This window comes from Eurosta solidaginis, chromosome 1 (genome assembly GCF_040869045.1).
Source record: "Eurosta solidaginis isolate ZX-2024a chromosome 1, ASM4086904v1, whole genome shotgun sequence".
Taxonomy (NCBI): Eukaryota; Metazoa; Arthropoda; class Insecta; order Diptera; family Tephritidae; genus Eurosta; species Eurosta solidaginis.
The window spans coordinates 270,532,173-270,551,695 of NC_090319.1; the positions used below are offsets into that span (position 1 = coordinate 270,532,173).

Genomic DNA, 19,523 nt, shown 5'->3' on the forward strand with positions numbered 1-19,523 from the left:
GTTTCTAGAGGCAACAAAGGAAACTTATTCGGTAGGTATTTGTATGAAGTGTTATATTATGTAGTTATTGTCTATTTCTAAAATGTACATTTTTGTAAGTTTATGTGTAATACTAATAATATTTCGTTTTATTTCAGATACCAACATTTTCCCCACAACAACAACAACAATTTGGTAAGTTTTAAACATAAATATCGTGGCCAGCATAGCCAGAAACATGGTTAATGCTTTACAGATAAAACTCCGTCCAAAAATGTCGAGAGTGTTGTTAGAAGACGAAGAACCATTTTTCTGGCGAGAGGCCGGCGATATGTAGATATTGTAAATTTGTGAAATAACTTATGGTAATTCTTTACTTTAGCTCACAACTGCTAAAACTCGTCCAAAAATATCGGGAGAGATGTCAAAAGACGCGCTTTGGACCCAGGATCACGAATCCGAAGGCGGAAATTCAAAGCTTTATTTCGTTTCGGAGATATTTGCAAACAAAATTGAAATTTTTAATATGGTTGTTGTAATTTTGATGATTTTGTAGTACCCACAAGAAAAACTGTGGGTAAAAGTGTTTTGCGCGTTATAGTTTTGGTCTCCAAACCGGTGTTGGACCCACCCAGAGTAATTTTTTATAAACGCGGTCGAAGGATCGCTTTCGGATTCGTGGTCCTGGGATCAAAACGCTTCTTTTGACACCTCTCCCGATATTTTTGGTCGAGTTTTAGCAGTTGTTAGCTAAAGTAAAGAATTACCATAAGTTATTTCACAAATGTACAAATATATGATGAAATTGTCTGGATTTTTAAGTTAATCTATTTATTTATTTTTCTTATTCCAGACAAATGGTTAATAGAGTATGCATCGGTGGATGTGGATTAGGAGTTCCACTACATGCCTTTCCATTGGAGGCAGAAATGTGAGTATACTATTAATGTTTAAATTTTTTCTATATGTTATACAAATTTTTACCGGTAAAAGTCTAGTTAAGGGGTCGACTGCTAATACGCGTGCAAAAATTTTGTGTACAAATAGATTTTGCACGCATTTAATTTTGATGCCACCCCATTGGTGGACCGGTCAGGGTAATTTTTTATAATCGCGGCCGCAGGCCTCCAATGCAAAAAGGTGTTCTTCGCAAAAATACTATGAATCCCACCCCCAGTTTAGGAGGGACTCTCGGGTCATTTTTCGTGTTTTTCTTTAATATCTTTTGAACTAGTTAAAATTTTCATTTTCCGCCTTTGGATTATTGTTGTCGAGGTCAATGCATGTGTTCTGATACCTTTCTGCTTTTTGATTCGACGCGTATTAGCAGTCGACACCTCAACTAGACTTACCTTTTTACCAAATATATTTTATAAATTGTCAATTAAATTCCATACCATACCATACCATAATACCTGTATGACACTACTTTATTTTGACTCGCCCTCTCAGCGTTTAAATGATTGAATTTTGAATTTCCTAACATATAAATACAATTTGATTACTCTTTCTAAATAAATAATGAGATATCATACAATTGAGCAAAAGAAATAATCAAATATGAATACTTTTGATGATCAAAAACTGAAAAGCATTTTTCGATCACTTTTTGGCATAATTTTTGAAGTCCTTTGATGATTAATTTTTAATATTTCATAAAAACCAACAAAAAGAGTAACCAAATATACTTACATTTAATGATAAAAAACTGAATATAGCTTTTCAGTCAAATTTTGGAAACATATTTGAATCAAATGTGTTTACTTTGGGTGATCAAAAATTTATAATCATTTTTAATTCAGCTTTCTGAATCTTTTCTGACTATATTTGTTGACCGAATAGTGAATTTTTTACTTGTTAAAATTTTAATTGTCATTGAAAATCTTGTTTCTTTCACATACACACATTTTTTCAATCATGAAGTTCAGAAAAAATGTGTATTTAAAAATTTTATTGTTAAGATATTCTTCAAGACAATATAATGCAAATGCTGCTCGTGGCCGAAGATTTCCCGAACCATTTCTCCACCTTCGGCTTTCCAGAAAATACATCTAATCTAATCTAATATAAATTATAAATGTTTGGATGTTTAGATGTTTGGATGTTTGTCCAAACGTTTGTCTTTGTGACTCAATCCAGCCGTTAGGACCGATTTGAATGAAATTTTGTACACATATAGCCAATAGTCTAGAAGAATCTACTAGCTATATATTTTTCAAAAGGGGCGTGTTTCCCGCCCCGTAGGAACAGTTATAATTTAATTATTATATTTTTTCGTCTTTGCGACTGACTCACGCCAGAATGGCTAGACGGATTTTGATGAAATTTGGGACACACAGTAGTCTACCAGCGAAATTTTTTTCGAACATGGAAAGAGGGGGGGGGGGGGGGGTCCCACCACCCCTTCAAGCAATTACTTTTTAATAATTTTTACACATTATAACTTTACGTATACTGGCCTTCACCAATATCACAGACTCAAGGGGTCAAATAAGTCGAGGACTTACAAAGTGAACAGTGACACTCTCCGCCCCCCTCTGGTGTAAAATCTATAAATTGTTATAACTCAATATAAATTTTCTCAATAGTTTTTGGTATCTGGAACATACAGATCGAGATCTAGACAATTTTGGAAAAAAGAGCAGCGGTCCTCCTCCCGCCATCGCCTTATTTGTAATCCCGTTAGGGTCATATCGAGACCCTTCCGGGATCATTTCTGGATGGTTTTCGGGATCCGTCCGTGATCATTTCGGGACTATTAGGGGATCATTTGAATACCTTTCCGGTATCATTTCTGCGTAGTTTCCGGAATCCGTCGGGGATCTCGACGGGGTCATTTCGGGACTATTTCGATATCATTTGGGGTACCTACCGGGATCACATCTGAATGGTTTTCGGTATCCGTCCGGGATCCCGTCGGGGTCATGTGTTTATAGAATGTGGATATGTGGAATGTGGGCAGTCAGGCGGAAAAGGCTTATTAAAATGTATGCAGATTGGCCAAATTTGGGGCAGGACAACGTCTGCCGGGTCTTCTAGTAGTAAATAATAATAAGTAAATAGTAATAAAACAATTAAAGCTCAATTGTAATGTTTTTAGATTGTAATTTCCTTGTATTTCGTTCGTTTTTGGGAATTTAGTTTACACACACCGGTCGTGAAATCGTATTAGGAGGGAAGGCGACAAAAATTATAATAGAAAAATACAGAGAAAATAAAGTAGTGTCATATAGGTATAAGGAGAATACCTAGTTCAAAACTAGTTCATTTCTACTACATTCTGAGCCACTAATAGTTTGCCATCTATCTATTTTTTTTTGCGTGATTTCAAATGGCGAATTTTACATGACCATGTGCTAGGCGGTGCAAATTGTCCCCGCTGCATTACTTTTTCACTAGTTCCTAACTATATCCAAATTTGCACTTTAGAACTAGTTCTTTATTGGCCCTTTTTCGATAGTTACTATGTAGTGTAAAATTGTACAGCTGATTTCTAGTTCATTCGTGGTACTATTTCATTGGCCCCGAACCGGAGCGAAAAAGCAGTTCCAGCTAATCATTCTCATCGAACAAGTAAGGATGTCTAACTTCGGGCGAGACTTAACATTATATACCCAACGTGAGTTCCCACTAACTTATTAAGCTACAGCTTAAATTGTGAAATGCTACCCATAATTTATATAAAATAATTCCGCTTTTTTGTTTGAATTGAACATTTATTTTTATTTTTAATGGTTAAAGGTTACCCACATTTAATAAAAAATAATTCCGCTTTTTTGTTTGCATATATTATTTTATTTTAATAACCTTGCTAGCTTCAATTATTTCTTTTGTTGCTCCCCACTAATTTTTAAAATCACTTTTATGCTTTGTTTTTTTTTGTTTGTTTACCTATTATTTTGTTTTGCTTTAACTAGGCGGAGTGAATGGTTGCGGCTGTTGGGGGTTTCTGGCCCGACCCCCAAATGCATTTTTGCTTGCCAAAGGCACTTTTCTCAAGGAATGAGAAAGGGGCGCCTTCTTATCAAATCAGCTTTGCCTGATAAGAATTTAAAAATTGTAGAGCCTAAAGTGATAGTTAAAGGGAAAAAGGATTTACTCTCTAAAGCTGAGAGTATGATAGTTTTAGGTGTAGAAGATTTTCAACCGAGAGGTATTTCGCCCATTGAGGCAGAAAGGGAGGAGGAGACCCACCAACCCCCTGTTGAGTTAAACTCTTCTTTAGATAGTTCTCTCATTGCAACATGGGCTAATAGTAGACAAACTCAAACAGATATTTACCTCACTGATGGAACTCCAAGGAAAAGAAAATACCAGGAAGTGTTGAGGGAAAAAGATGAGGAGCTGGGGCAGCTAAGGAAAAAAGTATTAGTTTTAGAAAAGAAGGTATTCAACTCCAGATCAGATCAGGTCATTCCAGATTTGACTGAAGCAAGGCAGGGCAGTCAAGTCGAAGAGCTATGCAAAATGTTACCCCCACATGTAGCACTATGTGTGAGGAATTGCCTAAAAAATACCCAGCGCAATGCACATGGGCATCGATTTGATAGGGAACTGAAAACGCTAGCTCTTGCAGTTAAGTTTATTGCCCCTGTAGCCTATAGGTATTTAAAGCCCTTATTAACGTGGCCATCCAGAACAACACTTGAACACTTTGTTCAAAGTTGGCCACGTAACCCTGGCTGCAACTACAGCAGCATAAAAGCTTTGGAGCTAAGAAGTCGTGGCTTCACAGATGCACAAAGGTATGTTTCCATCTGTTGTGATGAAATGTCCTTAAAAGTGTTTGTCCAATACGAAAGAAATAGGGACTTAATTATAGGGCTGGAGGATTATGGCGACGAAAATCGCACCTCTAGAGTAGCTTCAAGCGTTCTCGCTGTTCTTGTCCAAGGCGTCGGTGGAGAGTCTTGGACTCATCCTTTAGCTTATTTTTTTGTGAACAAATCATGCCCACGAGATGTTTTAAGAAAATATATTTTCGAAATAATAGGTCAGCTCCAGAGTATTGGACTCCACCCCTGCCAAATGGTAACCGATCAAGGGGCAAATTTTTTAGGTTTTGCAAATCTGGTAGGAGTTTCTATTGAAAGCCCCTTCTTCGAGGTTAACGGTCAGGAAATTATGTACTTCTTTGATCCTCCACACCTTATAAAAGGTACTAGAAATTGTTTGGAAAATGCGAAAAATCGCGTATATTTCCAAGAACGCCCCGTAGACTGGAAGGATATTGTGCATCTCTATGAACAAAGCTCTGTGTATGATATTTCCTGCACCTACAAACTTACCCCAAAACACATAAGACCGAAACATTGCGATAAAATGAGCGTACATTTAGCTACACAAGTTTTGAGTAATTCTGTGGCAAGTGCAATGTTCGCAATCTACAGCTCCGGGCAATTGAATAGTTCTAAATCTCCATCATTTTTTAACACTGCCGAGTTCGTCCTTTTCTTCGACAAACTGTTCAACATATTTAATAGTATCTACTTTGGAGATGTAGGTAATTTCAAACAACCATTTCAAGGTACTGCGGACCAATTAAATTTTCTTAAAGAGGCAGAACGGTTTTTAAAATCTATTAAAGTCTACGAGGACGATACTGATATCACCAACACATATAGGTTCATCAAAGGTTGGCTCCTCAATATCAGTAGTTTACGCCGTTTGTGGCGATTCTTGTCACATAAGGGATTCACTTTTTTATATACACGTAGACTTTGCCAAGATAAAATTGAGAATTTTTTTGGCCATATACGTAGAGGAGGGTCATTTGATTCGAAAATAACTCCGCAGCGTTTTTCGTATCTCTTTAGGCAAGCCTGGGGCACAGCTTATATTAAATGCGTCGATAGAGGGAACTGCGAACTCTTGCCTGAGGATAAGTGGGAAGATTTTTCCAATAACGCCATTATATCAGCTTGTAACGACGCTTTAGTAAGGGACACTTCTTGGCAGGAATTTCAAGGCCTACCTAGGCCAAAACCAGATAATTTTAAAGATGTCCAAATCGAAATTTCAGTTGATTTCGATGAAAGTAGTTTTTTACATCGTAGTGCATTTGTTTATTTTTGTGGATATATGTATTTCAAATATTCCAAACTTCATAAATGTTTAGTGCCTCTTCCAAGATTTGGATCTGAAATAACAGAGAAAGAATTCTTGTTCACTCAGGAGAAGCAATTTGCAAATTGTAACCTCGTGTGTCCTCCGTCCGAATTTGTCGATTTTATGTCCAAATTAGAAAAAAAGTTTTCGGAAAATTTTGACGCAACGTGCCATAGGGTTGGGTTTTCTCAAATTTTATTTGAAAAAATGGCAGAGGTAGAGCCGTACTATTGTTGCAGCAATTGCAACCCCGACACTGTAAAATGTGTTTTTATAAGAATTCGGACATATTTTCTACTAAATAGTTTTAATAAAAAATCGGCCCACATTAAAATTAAATATATACCATTTAGGCATTTAACTTATAAATAGTTATTTTCAAGTCCGGGTGTCTATCTGCATGTTCAAACATGTCCAATTAGATGTATTCTGTCGATTTGGGTGTCTTTAAAATAGACTTTCACATAGGTTGTACGCTCATTCTTTGTTCTTGACTTTCGCATTTCTTATCCTTTCTAAGGGCATACATGTTTTTTCTTTATATAAGTAAATTATTTTAGTTTAAAATATGCGCGTATCGTACTTTTCCAAGCAACTTGTACATTTAAATAGAGGCCCCTTCTCTCCACCATGTCAACTTGCGACCTAAGCTTTTTCTCCTGGACTATCACTGCGGGCGGATTTGTAAATATGTACATAAATATTTTTTATCAATTAGCCTGAATTGTAAAAGAGCAATGTATTATTTTTGATATTTTGTATATAGTATATGTATTTAGTATTGTCAAATATGTGCCTGAAGTTTTAACGTGCAATCTTTTATTTTTGTGTAGTATTGTTTAGTAATAATTATACTTTAAACTTTTATTTTTTTAATGTGTATGTATATATTATTTTCATATTCGTGCCTGAAGTTTTAACGTGCAATATTTTATTTTTGAGTAGTATTGTTTAGTACTCATAATAATTTTTTAAGTTTGTATGTATATGGGTGAAAATAGGCCTCCTGGGGAACCGAACACCCGAAAAAAATCGGTAACACGCCTATATTGCTACCTCACGGGTAGAGCTGTAAAATTAACTAAAATAAATCAATAATAAAATTGATAGTTTTGCAACTCTACACAAAGGTGGTGTGGAAAAGCAATAAAATAAAATAAAGTTAAATTTTTGCTATTAATCTTTATTTTTCCTTTATTTTCATTATTTACACAGAGGACAGGATGTCAATTTCAGAAGCGAAGCTAACCGGTGTAAAAGACGAATCAGAGCAATCGATCGCCTACTGCTCTTTATACTTGCTTTTCGGCATTGCACTTTTAGCAGTGAGTTTCAATCTTGTTCAAGAGGAATTTATCGCAAATGTTAAGGAGGTCGCACGTCGTTTGGGAATTTTAAAAGATGAAGAAGATGATTAAAATCAAATTTTTTTAGTTTTTTTTTATTGTGTTTTTCCATTTCCAAATCAGCAAACGATATACGAAACATAAGTATAATATTTACACAAAAAAATCTGATATGCAGTGTAATTAATTTGATATTGTATACATTACGAAATAATCATAAAAATAAACTACCAGTATCTAAATAAAATAAAATGAAATTATACCAAGAACATATAAGGACAATGGAAATACAGGAATATAATCAAAGTATTGGATGCAGATTTAATCTACTCATTTGAACAACATGAATTAGTTTTTAAAATGTATTCCTCATAAAGCTTATTCCTTTTCGTATGTAAATCGTTGACCCAATATTTCACATTCTTGCGGTATTATAACTGTACAAAAAGTGCTGCGAGACGTCCTTCAATCGTATTCACGTCAGTCTAGCTATCAAGTTGTCTGGTTAAACATTATTTCTTTCCAGTGTATTTTGTTTTTGTAAGCTGTGTAAAAAAATGTACCAGAACTAGATAAACAGCGTACATAAAAACACCAATAGTGTTCTTATGTAAAATTAAGTGCTGTTGCATTAAAATTCTTTGAAAAAAAGCGCAGTGAATAATTTATGATCGTTTCACTTTTGTCTATTCGTTTATGATAAATGTGTGATTCGATTTAGATTACACAGCTCCAATTATTGATATGCACCTCTGTCATTAATGACTTTAGTACGCATTAAATATACTGAAGCATTATGACATATTCTCCTTGTTTTCCTAAAAGACGAACATACTATGGAATTGAATTCAACTTATATTTTCAAATAATTACCGCTGCCACTGGTGCGGATGAGTTATGTGGTGGTGATGGCTTACGTGGCGAATAACCACTAGGCAATGAGTTATTGTTACGTAGCTGCTGCGAGAGCAGACCATTGCGCTTTTTGCCTCCCACACAATTTAGTTGCGGTGTTGGTACATTCGTTAAATCAATTGGTGTTGAATTTAACAAAATTTCAGTATTTGTGATATCCTGAACCGAGTTTTTTAAATCATGCTCATCTTCACTTCCCTGAATATGATTTAAAAAAAATTAGTTAGTAAATATACGTCATCTAATAATGCACATACTTCATCAATTGGCGCCGTAGTATCCAAATCCGACCAATCGTTCTCTTGTCGGAATCTTTTTACGATATCAATGTGGGGTGATGTGGCTACCAATGAGCGGGGATACACAAAGTTTCGTTTGGAGGGTGTAGCACCTAAAAGAAGAATATAATTTGATAACAAGTGTCATTTGCATTGCTTTTTATATTTATTCATTATTATTATTTTATATTTATTTTATTAAGTTCTTACCGGTTGGCGCATATGTCTTCAACTCACTCTCCCTAAATTTCTGTACATAATGTACACAAACATCCATTTTATCTTTATAGTTGTTGGCACAATTTCGAACGTTTTCCTGCAAATAATTTGTTAATCCGCACGAAACGACGACATGTTGCTTTAATTGTTGAGCATCATCAGAAAGACCCCTCTTCATAAGAGCGACTGCTTCTTCAATTTCTAATTCCCTCTTCGTGCGATTTTCTTTCACCTTATCAATATATTGCTCTACTACGTCCAGTGTGTGTTCAGCATGCGCAGCTGCTGTGGCAGTTAATACTTTAACGCGTTCTCTGCCATCATTCTCTATGTTGCGAAATTGTTCATTGAGTGATGAGTAGGCGTTATTTTGTTGTTCACCACATTCTAGTGCAGCTGAAGTATGTTTACCGAAGAGCTCTTGTGTTGATGAATTTAATTTACATGTGTCATTATAAAAGCTTTGTGCAGATGCTGAACACTGTTGTAGTTGTTCGCCATTTGTTTTTGTATTTTCCTCCAATTTTACTGTTAAGCTCTTAAAAGCGTTTGCTCGTGTGAGTCTGTTCGAATATGAATTTTCTTTAAGTGTACTCAATTTTTCAATAATGTCCTCCATAACTGAGCGTTCATTAACTGCAACAGCGCGCTCATTTTCTATTTCATCGTGCATTAGAGCCAAGTGTTGAACACTATCCTCTAAGACACGTTTAATTTCGTCAATGCGCTTAACCATTTGTGTTGTGTGATTTTGAAGATTATCGTTTTTTTCCTTCAAACTTTCTACAACAGTCTTGTGCATTTTTTCAGTGATAGCTTTTTGCTGATCCCATAAATTTTCCAAGTCGCTAAGCTTATCCTCCATTCGTTTGACTAGTTCAATTTGTTTGTTTTCCAGCTCTTTGAACAATAGAGTAAAATGGTTTTTATGGTCCAAGCTAGAATCGCGTATTACTTTTGACCATTTTTCAATTATTGTATTTGTGGATAAAAAAGATTCCTTGCATAAAGCATTGACTTTCTGGAGTTTTATGTCGCTGTCGCAAAATAATTTTTTTTTGCACGTTTGTCGTGTTAGCTATGAAGTAAAAATTTGTTACCTAATCAACTTTCAGTAACTAGAATGCAAATCCTACCAAATTCTTCTAGCAGCATTTGAGTATAGGTATGTTGTTGCTCTTGCATATCTTCTACGTTTTTATCCATTAAATCGAAGTTCTCCCGCATACGTTCATCAAATTGTTCGCATGCAGTTTGAATTTTAACATCGACATCTTTCCTGCGTTCTATTGTGCTCTTTAATAAGAGAAAAAATTAGATCATCAAAAGAATAACACTTAATAAATATTTACATGCAACTGATGCGTATCTTTAGTGGCAACATCGGCAACATCAGCAACATCCAATATTTGTCGCGCTTGATTCGTGAGTACTTCCTCAGTTTTTACGTGTGATTGCAGTAAAACTTTCTTTTCCTTATAGCGTCGATTTGTACAATTAAAAATCTACAAAATGGATAAGCAATTATTCATATTTATTAATGCTCTGTCATTTGATAAACGTTTACTCACCCTTTTAGTTTGCTGCAGCACACCTTGCGTTTGATTCAGATTTTGTTCCGTCCGTTTAAGCTACTCGGTTTTTTCAACCAAATTTAAGCTGACTTCATTAAAGATTATTTCTTTATTCTGCAGCTCATTTTTAAGCGCTTTCAAAAGCAACATTTTTTCATTTAGTTGTCGATTTTGTGAATCCATTTTTAAGGTCATTTCGATGTAAGTTTCTTGCGCCAAGTAAACACCATTTTTATATCGCGCTGCCATTTAATCACGTTTTAGTTTATCAATCTCTTCCGTATATTCTTTGAGCACAGTTTTCTTAATTAACTTTTGATTTACTTCTGGCTTATTTTGAATGTGTTTAGCGCGATGTGCATACTCTAAAGTGCTTAATGTTTCTTCAATGTCCTTATGACCGGGCGATATTGTGGCAATGATGGATGTTTTGGTGCGGCCACCTAAATAAAAAAAAACACTGCATTGGAATTAATTTAACTTTGAGAAATGTGTTTTGTTACCCAGTGATTCCTGAAGCAAACGTGTCAACTTAGATTCACGGTAGGGTATATGCGGCGTCCTTTCGACTAAAGCAGTGATAACCCGACCTAATGTTAATAAAACTTTGATTGATGTTAACAGTTTCTCTAGCGCGTATACCCTTCTCATTTCCCGCCTTAGTTACATTAGCTTCCAGCTAAGTCCACCAGATTAAGTTTGCCAATTTTTAACATTTCTTCGCCGTCAATGCCATTTTCGCGTATATGAACTAAAATAGAGAACACAGTATGTGAGCGCGAAGATTGCGCGTTCATTAATGTTGTAGCTGTTTTGCGTCTTTCCTTTCCTTTCTCGATGAGCTTATAAACATCGTCTTTACTATGCACTGGAATCTCTTCTAACCCTTGCATGATAACAGATCCTTTCTTTGTACTATCGTCGAAAATGCGTATCTTCACACTGTCATCGGATGAAAGCAAATCGCATAGTTCCTCATTGTACAATTCCAAATAGGAAATGCGCATTGAAAACTCCATTTCCAATAAACGCAGCTCATCAAAAAGATGACACAGAGCACGCGGTATAATACCTATGTCCGAATCCTAAAAATAGAATATATACAAGTTAGTTTTTTGGGAGGGTTTACCCTAGAACTCCGTATTCAGGTTGTTTCACTCCAATCTTGACTAATGAATGCCGTGTTCAATGATGCAATGATGCTCCACTAACCCAAAGATGCGCAGAAATACATCAATAACGTCACTAGGGCGCAACCCAATATGTGTGCCCACTAAGGATTCCAAGCAAAAGGCTAAGCTGCCACCTGAAAGAATTTTCCGCAAAATATGCATTTCTCGTCGTACATCCTATAAGTAAAAGTTAATGAATACATATAAATGGCATAGGATCTCTATTCTTACCTCCACTCTTTGCTGCGTATAAAAATTCACACTATATTTCAGTCTTTTGAAGCAGAAATCTCGATATATGTAACTGATCTGCTTCAATTTCTTCACAAGGCTGCTCCTCCAATTTACTATGCTTAAAACTGATGCCGGGAGTCCCACAAGTGTACCCAGCTCTCAGTGCAATAAAATTGGATTGCCTGTAATGTCCACGTCATTTAATATTTCTCCAATCTCCAAGTTTCACCAACCCATACATCCAATTCTGCTGGAAACTTGGATTTGTTCATAATTCAAATGACCGATTGTAGATTAGGGCAGTAAAATTGCTTGGCAAGAACCCCTTCGTTGATTTGGCGATCAATTTTCTTTTATGGAAAGCCTAAAAAAAATTAATTTGAACAAATAAGTAACATATAATGAAAAATGAATTACTTACCAAATAAAAAAGTATAAATAAATGTTTACAAAAATACGCCGTGTTGCATTTTCAAGTTGTTTTTATGCACATTGTTACATTTTGAAGTATCTTTTAAAATCTTTAAAACGTTAGTAAAACTTTTGCAAAAATAAATTGTAACCCGGGTAAAACTTAAGTTAAACTTTGAAAAATGTATTTATAATTATATAATTTATATTATAGACACTTATTTATTTGCTATTTTTAAAGTTTTTGAAAATATTCAGAATCATTTCACCTTTTAACATAACTTAATTATTTGTGACTATCGAATGCAACCCAGCGCAAATTTTTGTACTTGAGACCAAAAATGCGACTCTAGACCTGAGATTTCCATCAGGTGAGCGAGGCTGTTTGTAGTTTTGACGTTTATCGCTTAGTGAACACACTTGGTATAGGTACACTATGGTTTAGGCAAAATTAAACGTCACCGAGGTAGTAAACGAATATTCTGTCTGCATATGAAAATTTCAATACAAATTTTGTGATACAAACAAAGGCTACAAAATGGGGTTTCTTTCAGTATTAAAGAAAATGCGACAAAAAGAAAAAGAAATGCGCATACTGCTGCTGTAAGTAACAAATTTTATTTGGATATACAAAACAAAAAATTGCTTATGAATTTTTTGCACTATTGCTCTTCCACTACAGTGGATTGGACAATGCCGGTAAAACAACAATACTGAAAAGATTCAACGGTGAATCCATAGATACAATATCACCCACTTTGGGATTCAATATAAAGACATTGGAGCATAATGGGTACATGTTAAATTTATGGGATGTAGGTGGTCAAAAATCACTGCGCTCGTACTGGCGTAATTATTTCGAATCAACAGATGGACTTGTATGGGTAGTAGACAGTGCAGATCGTATGCGTCTTGAGTCGTGTAAACAAGAGCTCAGAGTATTGTTGCAAGAGGAACGGCTTGCTGGAGCGACACTGTTAGTGCTAGCAAACAAACAGGATTTACCTGGCGCACTGAGTGCTAATGATATCAAAGATGTAAGTTATGCGGAGCAATTACGGCTTATTTTTATCATAGAATTATATTGATATTGAATTTTCTATAATTTTAGATACTCGAGCTTGATGACATAACCACACATCATTGGTTAGTGGTAGGTGTTAGTGCTGTAACTGGTGAAAAATTGCTAGGGGCTATGGATTGGCTTATCGATGATATTGCAAAGCGTATATTTACCTTAGATTAATAAACATCCTTTCATATTTGAAAATAGGAGTATTTGATTGTTGTATTAAATTATTGGCTTTCTTTAGACTTGCATTTATTTCTCTAGTAAATATAATTTGTATAGTTTCTCTTCCGCTGTATTTTTAAAATTTGGTTTTAAATTAACTTTGATCGTTTGCGTAAAACCTTCGTCTTCTGTGGGATTTGTATACTTTTTCTTCATCATATTGAAAACCATGTCATTTATTTTCGAGTGAGTTTTATCTGTTAGATGTCTGTATTTAAGATTATGCCGTACTTGATCTATTGGAACATTCATTGTAAAGCAGCGACATGGCACATTATACTTTTTAGCGAGTTGTAAAAATTTTTTACGTGATTCTACATCAACATTTGTATTGTCAACAACACAGGACTTGCCTTCTTTTAATGCCTTTTCACATATACTAAGGCATGCTTTTGAACTGCCATCTTTATCTGCACTGGCGATGGTATAATTGTGTTGTTCTAGGTATTCGCGGCAGAAATGCGACTTTCCTGAAAAGAAAAAATTTGTTTTAACTGAAATTTCCTCGATAGCTCTATTACTGTACATCTACCTACTAGGATACGCCGCCGATAAACGCCGCCGCCGCCGCCGATTTTGGTAGTTCTTCGCACGCCGCCGCCGAATGTCAAAAATATCGGCGCGGCGTCGGCGCGTTACTATATTTTTTACGCGTTTAAGACTGTTTAGGCCATTTATTGTTCATGTCGAAAATTGGTCGGATATGGTCGAAAGTGGTATCAACGGATGCGTATCACTGCCAGTTATAAGAAACTAATTGCCAAATTTAACCCTTTATAACTATTCAAAAGTTATTTAAAATAACAGGCCTTTCGATGTGCATCAGGTTTCGTCCTTCGCAAGAACACTCAAAGTGGTGAAGCAAAAGCTTTCCCAAGACAGTGGAACTAATGACCGTGTGTCATACTACCCTAACGTAGTGGACAGTCGAACTTGTCTGAAAACTGAAGCTACATGGTCATCCATAATGAGCTCCTATATCGTAAGGCCGGAAAACAGTAGTTAACAACTTTCAACTTAAAATCCGTCGACTTTCGTTCTAAATTTAATTTAACGAAGACTAAATTGTGAACACAAACGTCTGCAATCTTTGGTCTACATTTTAAAAATTTTATCCAGGGTCCTTGTAAAATTTAAATTATGTAGATGCGCCGAGGATTATACGATTTTCACCCATGTCGCAATGACATCCACTTAGACTGCTTATGATTTCGAGGGCGGCATCCTTGGCCGAAAAGTCACTCCATAACGTTTCAAGGTGTTTCTCTGGTGTAGCTCGGCAGCATAGCGCGATAAAAGCATACGTTGGAAAGTCTTCGGAGCTACACCTAGAGCTTCTAGGAAAGTGACGTCGACGAAGGTATGAGTTCGAAGTCGCAGTCCTATAGGTTTGTACTGGCATATGGTATGAGGCTCAGGAGGCGTGGTAGCGACCGGTGGTAGGGATTCCTACTGTTCGCACATCGGGAATTGTAGCTCTAAAAAACAGCCGAAAAAACTGGAGGCGCCCTGTGCCACGAGAGTCATGAGTATTAATAGACCACTAATAGCAACCCTAAGTCGCCTTTATGCGTGACCGCCAAGGAGCGACAAATGATTTAAAGAAATTGTGTGCGACGATTATTAGGAGTTAACCATAGGTGAAACTACGCTTTGCACGAGATATACAGGCAAAAGTGTGACTATTTTATGTATCCCTATTTCTTTTCAGCAGACGCAGCAGCACCAATTCCAAAGACCGGGGTTAGGTTCGAAGCCTCTCTGGAGCAAGCGAACGAGGGACAATCCCTTCGCAAGGAGCTACTCCTGAAAATGTTTGAATGGTCTGCGAGATTTTGATGCAAAACCACCGGGTATTTCCGAAATGGCCAACACGTTGATTTCCTTAAATACATATAAACAAAACCTTTCCTAAATATTATTTTTTAAATAGAAAAATGAAGCTTTTAAAGTAAGAACACCGGCGCACGCCGGCGCGCCGCCTGCGCCGCCGCCGCCGGTATATAATAGAGCCTACGCAGCCGCCGACGATAAAGTAATCGGCGTAAACCTCTACTACCTACTGATTTTAACCTATTTCCAGGCATTTCTTTCATTATCGGTCCACTATCCAAAGGTTAAGGGGTTTGTTAGGAATTGAGAAGTACTTCGCCTGGTATGAATACTGGACGAGGGTGCCCTAGAAGTTCAGACTTATTAAATTGATTCCGGGAGGTCAAAGTACTACCTTGATGGCTAGATTCCTAAAGATAAATAAATAGAAGGAGTGATAAACTCTAAAGGGATTTAAGGCCGAGCTTCTCTTCCAATTGGCGTCGTGTTTCTTCTAATTATTTCCACAAATTGGCGGGACGGTATCTAATTGTGATTTGTCGCACCTATTGGATGGGGCGAAGCACTGCTACAACAACAACGGTACCTAAGCAAGAAATTTAAAATTTTGCAGTTAAAGCAAACAATTTTTTTTTTCCACATACACCTCGTGCAGAAATTGCTTTTTAATAGTGGCGTAACTCCCCTGTTATTAGTTCGAACACTAACATTTTTCCTGGGGGTGTAATATATCACAGTAAAAGCTGCGAAATCCACAGATTCTAAAAATCTGTTGGTTAGAGCTTTCGTGAAGTATGGCTATGTAAGATATTGTATGCAGGAGAGCCATTCATAACAGCAAAGTTATAGAAATCAAAATTGATTAATGTACTTGTTTAACTCACCTGAACCGGGTAAGCCGACCATAATTATCATTTCGCAGCCATCAGCAGGTAGTTTAACAGCATCTGGTTCCAATAAAGGAATATGTGTATTTTTTATAATCGCGCTTGGCTCGTAATCCGGTTTAATCCATTGCTCTGTCGGTTTAGCTAGAAAATGTTCTTCAGGCGTATAAAAAGATATACCTATATTGGCAGCAAATCGACGATCTACCAAAGAATGATCTTTTTTACGTTTAGCTTTGCCACTACCGCTTTCCGGGCGACCAGCAGCGTCACCTACATAAAAACTTTTTGCCAAATCTATTTCAATATTATCATTTTTATGTTCATTCAAATACTGCCACATGCCAAGCAATGGTTTTCTATAGTGACCCTCTTCAACCGCAATAAAAACTTGCACAGCAACGCCTAATTTTTCGAGAATGTCCTTAATTTTTCTTTTAAAATCATCCAACGTTATCTTGCCACTACCAATACCGCCTTGATTTGTAAAAAAGCACAATTTATAACCACTTTGCTGCAGCAGCTTCATTTTTTTTGGAACTTCTGGATAGAGAATCTGCCAATCATCAGTATGTTTGGGAAATACATTGCCCGATTTTGTAGTAATTATGGTACCATCAATATCATAGCCAGCTACTTTGTCTGATGCCTTTACTGTGGCAGCGGTATAAACTATCATTGCGCCATTTCCAATAGATTCCCATTGTCCTGTAGAACTTACTGTGTTTTCATTGTTAATGCTTGACATATTGATGTTATTTTCTAATTCTTGGTTTAGCTTAGATTCATCTTTCGTTTTAGTTACTGCTGCAGATAATGGTGGTGGCGGTTTGAACTGAAGCTCATACTGATGTCTGCCATAAACGAGCTCTAGCACATCACCATGCTCCAGTTGACATTCCGTATTTTGCATTACCATTAAGCCATTAACGCTACAAGGATTAACGCCAATCACTCGCAGTTTGGCTCGCGCATTTTCCATATCTACGTCTAACTCCAGTTGCCGCTTAGAACAGCGTACATCTTTTATACCAGTCTCACGTGATCGTCCGATCATATTTTTACCGCTATTTAAATCTATTGTAGTGTATTCAGATTCCATTGGTTTAAGTACACATGATGGCTTGGTTGAACTTGACCCACCTTTGTTAGTCAGCGATTTGTTGAACGTTTTTGCAATCGACATTACTCTACGGAAATACGTGATGAAATCTGTGAAGACAAGAACACCTCTGAATTATATTTTTGATGAACTCAAAGCCATAGTACAAGTTAACCTTTACAATGCTCAAAGCTTTTTCAATTTACCGTCTGCAAAATAACCACTAAGTTGCTTAAAATAAAATTTTATCAGTTGATTCTACCGAATTTGACATCGCTCGCCGATAAGTCAAGAAAATTAATCGATCTTACTGTGACCATACCAATTCTAATTAGAATGTCGTTTTGACATCTTAATAAAGGGCCAATTAATGGTGACTTATACCTATAAAACCATAACCAGATAAAACAGCTGATCGAACCTACCTAATGGAAATCAATGTAATCGTTTAATGGTGCCATACCATAACGCTAACGCCATAACCATACCATAGCCAACTAATTGGTTTTTGGTTTCTCGACGTATCCATAACCTAAAAAAATTTGAGTTGGTGAATTTAATAACCTTTTGTAGATTTTATTCATTGTTTTGGATACGTTATGACTAAGAGACTTATTTTTTGTGGAATATGTTTGCAATTTTTTGCGTTTTCTTCATTTTTATGAATTTTTCACGATTTTTAGGTTAAACCACCATTAATCGATCACATTGGAGATGGTTATGGATATGGGTATGGTTACGACTATGGCGTTAGGGTTAATGAATTTTAATTAGCCCTTGATTTTATGCAAACTCGTTTCCATCATTCAAGTTTCAGAATCGGGTAGATTATATAAAATAAATATATGAGCCGTGCTTTTTTTGCACGCGTATACGTTTACGTTTTCACGTAAAAAAACGCTTATCCTCGCTTAGATAATGCTTTGGAGACCCATCTAGCGGCAGTGGTTAAATAACTACCTACAGAACAGAGTGCACCTAAAATTGGAGACACAAACCTCTGTTGGCCACAGTGTATAACATATAGCTGAATCGGTTGCGATGAATAGTGGACACACACCATTTTTAGAGGTGATACATAGATTTAGTGTAGAGATGAAACATAGACACATATTTCAGTTGAATCTGAGTATAATGCGTATTGAAATTTAGGTCCCTATTATGAGACGAATTCTATCTTCCACAGTGTCGAAAGAGTTGATCGAACGAATTTTCATTCGGTATTATGACAGTCATTCGATCAAGACTAGTGTCATTGATAATTCGATAAATTCAACCGTTCAGAAAAGCACATTCCCATCATCTGTCAAATAAAATAAAAGTAAAATTATTTATAGAGTTGTGCTTTTTCGTTCATTTCAGAGATTCGATTCTTTAGTTCTTTTTCTGATGAACGAACAGGTTGTTCTTTTTGTTCATCTGTTCTTTTTTGTTTTCAAGCAAATTTGTTCACTGGTGCTTGCACCCGCGAAAAAAGCCAACAAGTATAGATAAGGGTGTGTATGCAGTAATGCTTTTGTAGGTATATTTAAATGTGTTATGAATAAATAAGTTAATATATACATATATGTTTAATTAACTTCAAAAAAAGGAAATTGGAAGAGTACAGAAAAAAATAGTAAATATGATCTTTTTAAGTTTAATAAATGTAATTAATTTCTTACAAAAGATGTTTTTCATAATTAGGCCATACATATATTGTTCCCTACAAGACGGAGGTAACCAGTTCACCCACACATTCAAAGCTTTTTTCGCTCTCCACTAAAGGCCCCATTACTGATACTTAGCATAGACTTGACTTGGCTTGAGAACTGTCACTTACAGTTCTGTTAAATGAACATTGCATATTACTGATTACTCAAAACTTAGCAACACTTAACTTGACTTGGAAGTCTGTTGAATTTTGATTTTCTATGTAAGTTCTAAGTGACGTTTATATTTTGAGATGTCATTTGTTCGTTTCCATTTCATTTTGACATTTTGTCATACAAATTGACATTTATTGATAATGTTGCCAGGTTGTATGCGCTAAGTGGAGTATAATCGTGGCTAAGTTGCTAAGTTTACGCCAAGTCAAGTCAAGTCTATGCTAAGTATAAGTAATGGAGCCTTAACACATCGACGTTTCATGCTGTCATCGAAATGACAGTTCATTAATTATTCCCGAAAAC

General features: G+C 36.0%; 2 protein-coding genes, 1 long non-coding RNA gene and 1 pseudogene across 5 annotated transcripts; 2 read left to right on the forward strand and 2 right to left on the reverse strand.

Annotated features, from left to right (window-relative positions):
• LOC137237291 (uncharacterized) lies at positions 1 to 3,593 on the forward strand. The gene is made up of 4 exons (XR_010948895.1): positions 1 to 31; positions 138 to 174; positions 833 to 910; positions 3,466 to 3,593. It is a non-coding gene; the product is annotated as an uncharacterized lncRNA (long non-coding RNA).
• Positions 3,594 to 7,501: 3,908 nt separating this feature from the next.
• LOC137240484 (kinesin-like protein Klp61F) lies at positions 7,502 to 12,097 on the reverse strand (annotated as a pseudogene).
• A 549-nt stretch (positions 12,098 to 12,646) lies between these two features.
• Arl2 (ADP ribosylation factor-like 2) lies at positions 12,647 to 13,612 on the forward strand. Its single transcript, XM_067760750.1, has 3 exons — positions 12,647 to 12,839; positions 12,919 to 13,273; positions 13,348 to 13,612. The coding sequence occupies exons 1-3, from the start codon at positions 12,775 to 12,777 to the stop codon at positions 13,480 to 13,482; spliced, it is 555 nt and encodes a 184-aa protein (XP_067616851.1). The 5' UTR covers positions 12,647 to 12,774; the 3' UTR covers positions 13,483 to 13,612.
• On the reverse strand, positions 13,515 to 17,663 carry PNKP (Polynucleotide kinase 3'-phosphatase). 3 transcript variants are annotated; one of them, XM_067760727.1, is made up of 3 exons: positions 17,528 to 17,663; positions 16,248 to 17,462; positions 13,515 to 14,000 (listed from the first exon to the last, which is right to left on the reverse strand). In XM_067760727.1, the coding sequence occupies exons 2-3, from the start codon at positions 17,434 to 17,436 to the stop codon at positions 13,558 to 13,560; spliced, it is 1,632 nt and encodes a 543-aa protein (XP_067616828.1). In that variant the 5' UTR covers positions 17,437 to 17,462; positions 17,528 to 17,663; the 3' UTR covers positions 13,515 to 13,557. The 3 variants fall into 3 exon arrangements, with proteins under 3 accessions (XP_067616828.1, XP_067616829.1, XP_067616830.1); XM_067760728.1 differs by having other exon boundaries at positions 17,559 to 17,662; XM_067760729.1 differs by having other exon boundaries at positions 17,534 to 17,587.
• Positions 17,664 to 19,523: the final 1,860 nt, after the last annotated feature.

Bases quoted from the DNA above. Each gene is read 5' to 3' on its own strand.
- Arl2 (XM_067760750.1), top strand. From the start codon at position 12,775: ATGGGGTTTCTTTCAGTATTAAAGAAAATGCGACAAAAAGAAAAAGAA. The intron at 12,840-12,918 runs GTAAGTAACAAA...CTTCCACTACAG, and splicing joins GAAATGCGCATACTGCTGCT to TGGATTGGACAATGCCGGTA. The intron at 13,274-13,347 runs GTAAGTTATGCG...CTATAATTTTAG, and splicing joins GTGCTAATGATATCAAAGAT to ATACTCGAGCTTGATGACAT.
- PNKP (XM_067760727.1), bottom strand. From the start codon at position 17,436: ATGTCGATTGCAAAAACGTTCAACAAATCGCTGACTAACAAAGGTGGG. The intron at 14,001-16,247 runs GTGAGTTAAACA...TTTTCTTTTCAG, and splicing joins GGTCGGCTTACCCGGTTCAG to GAAAGTCGCATTTCTGCCGC.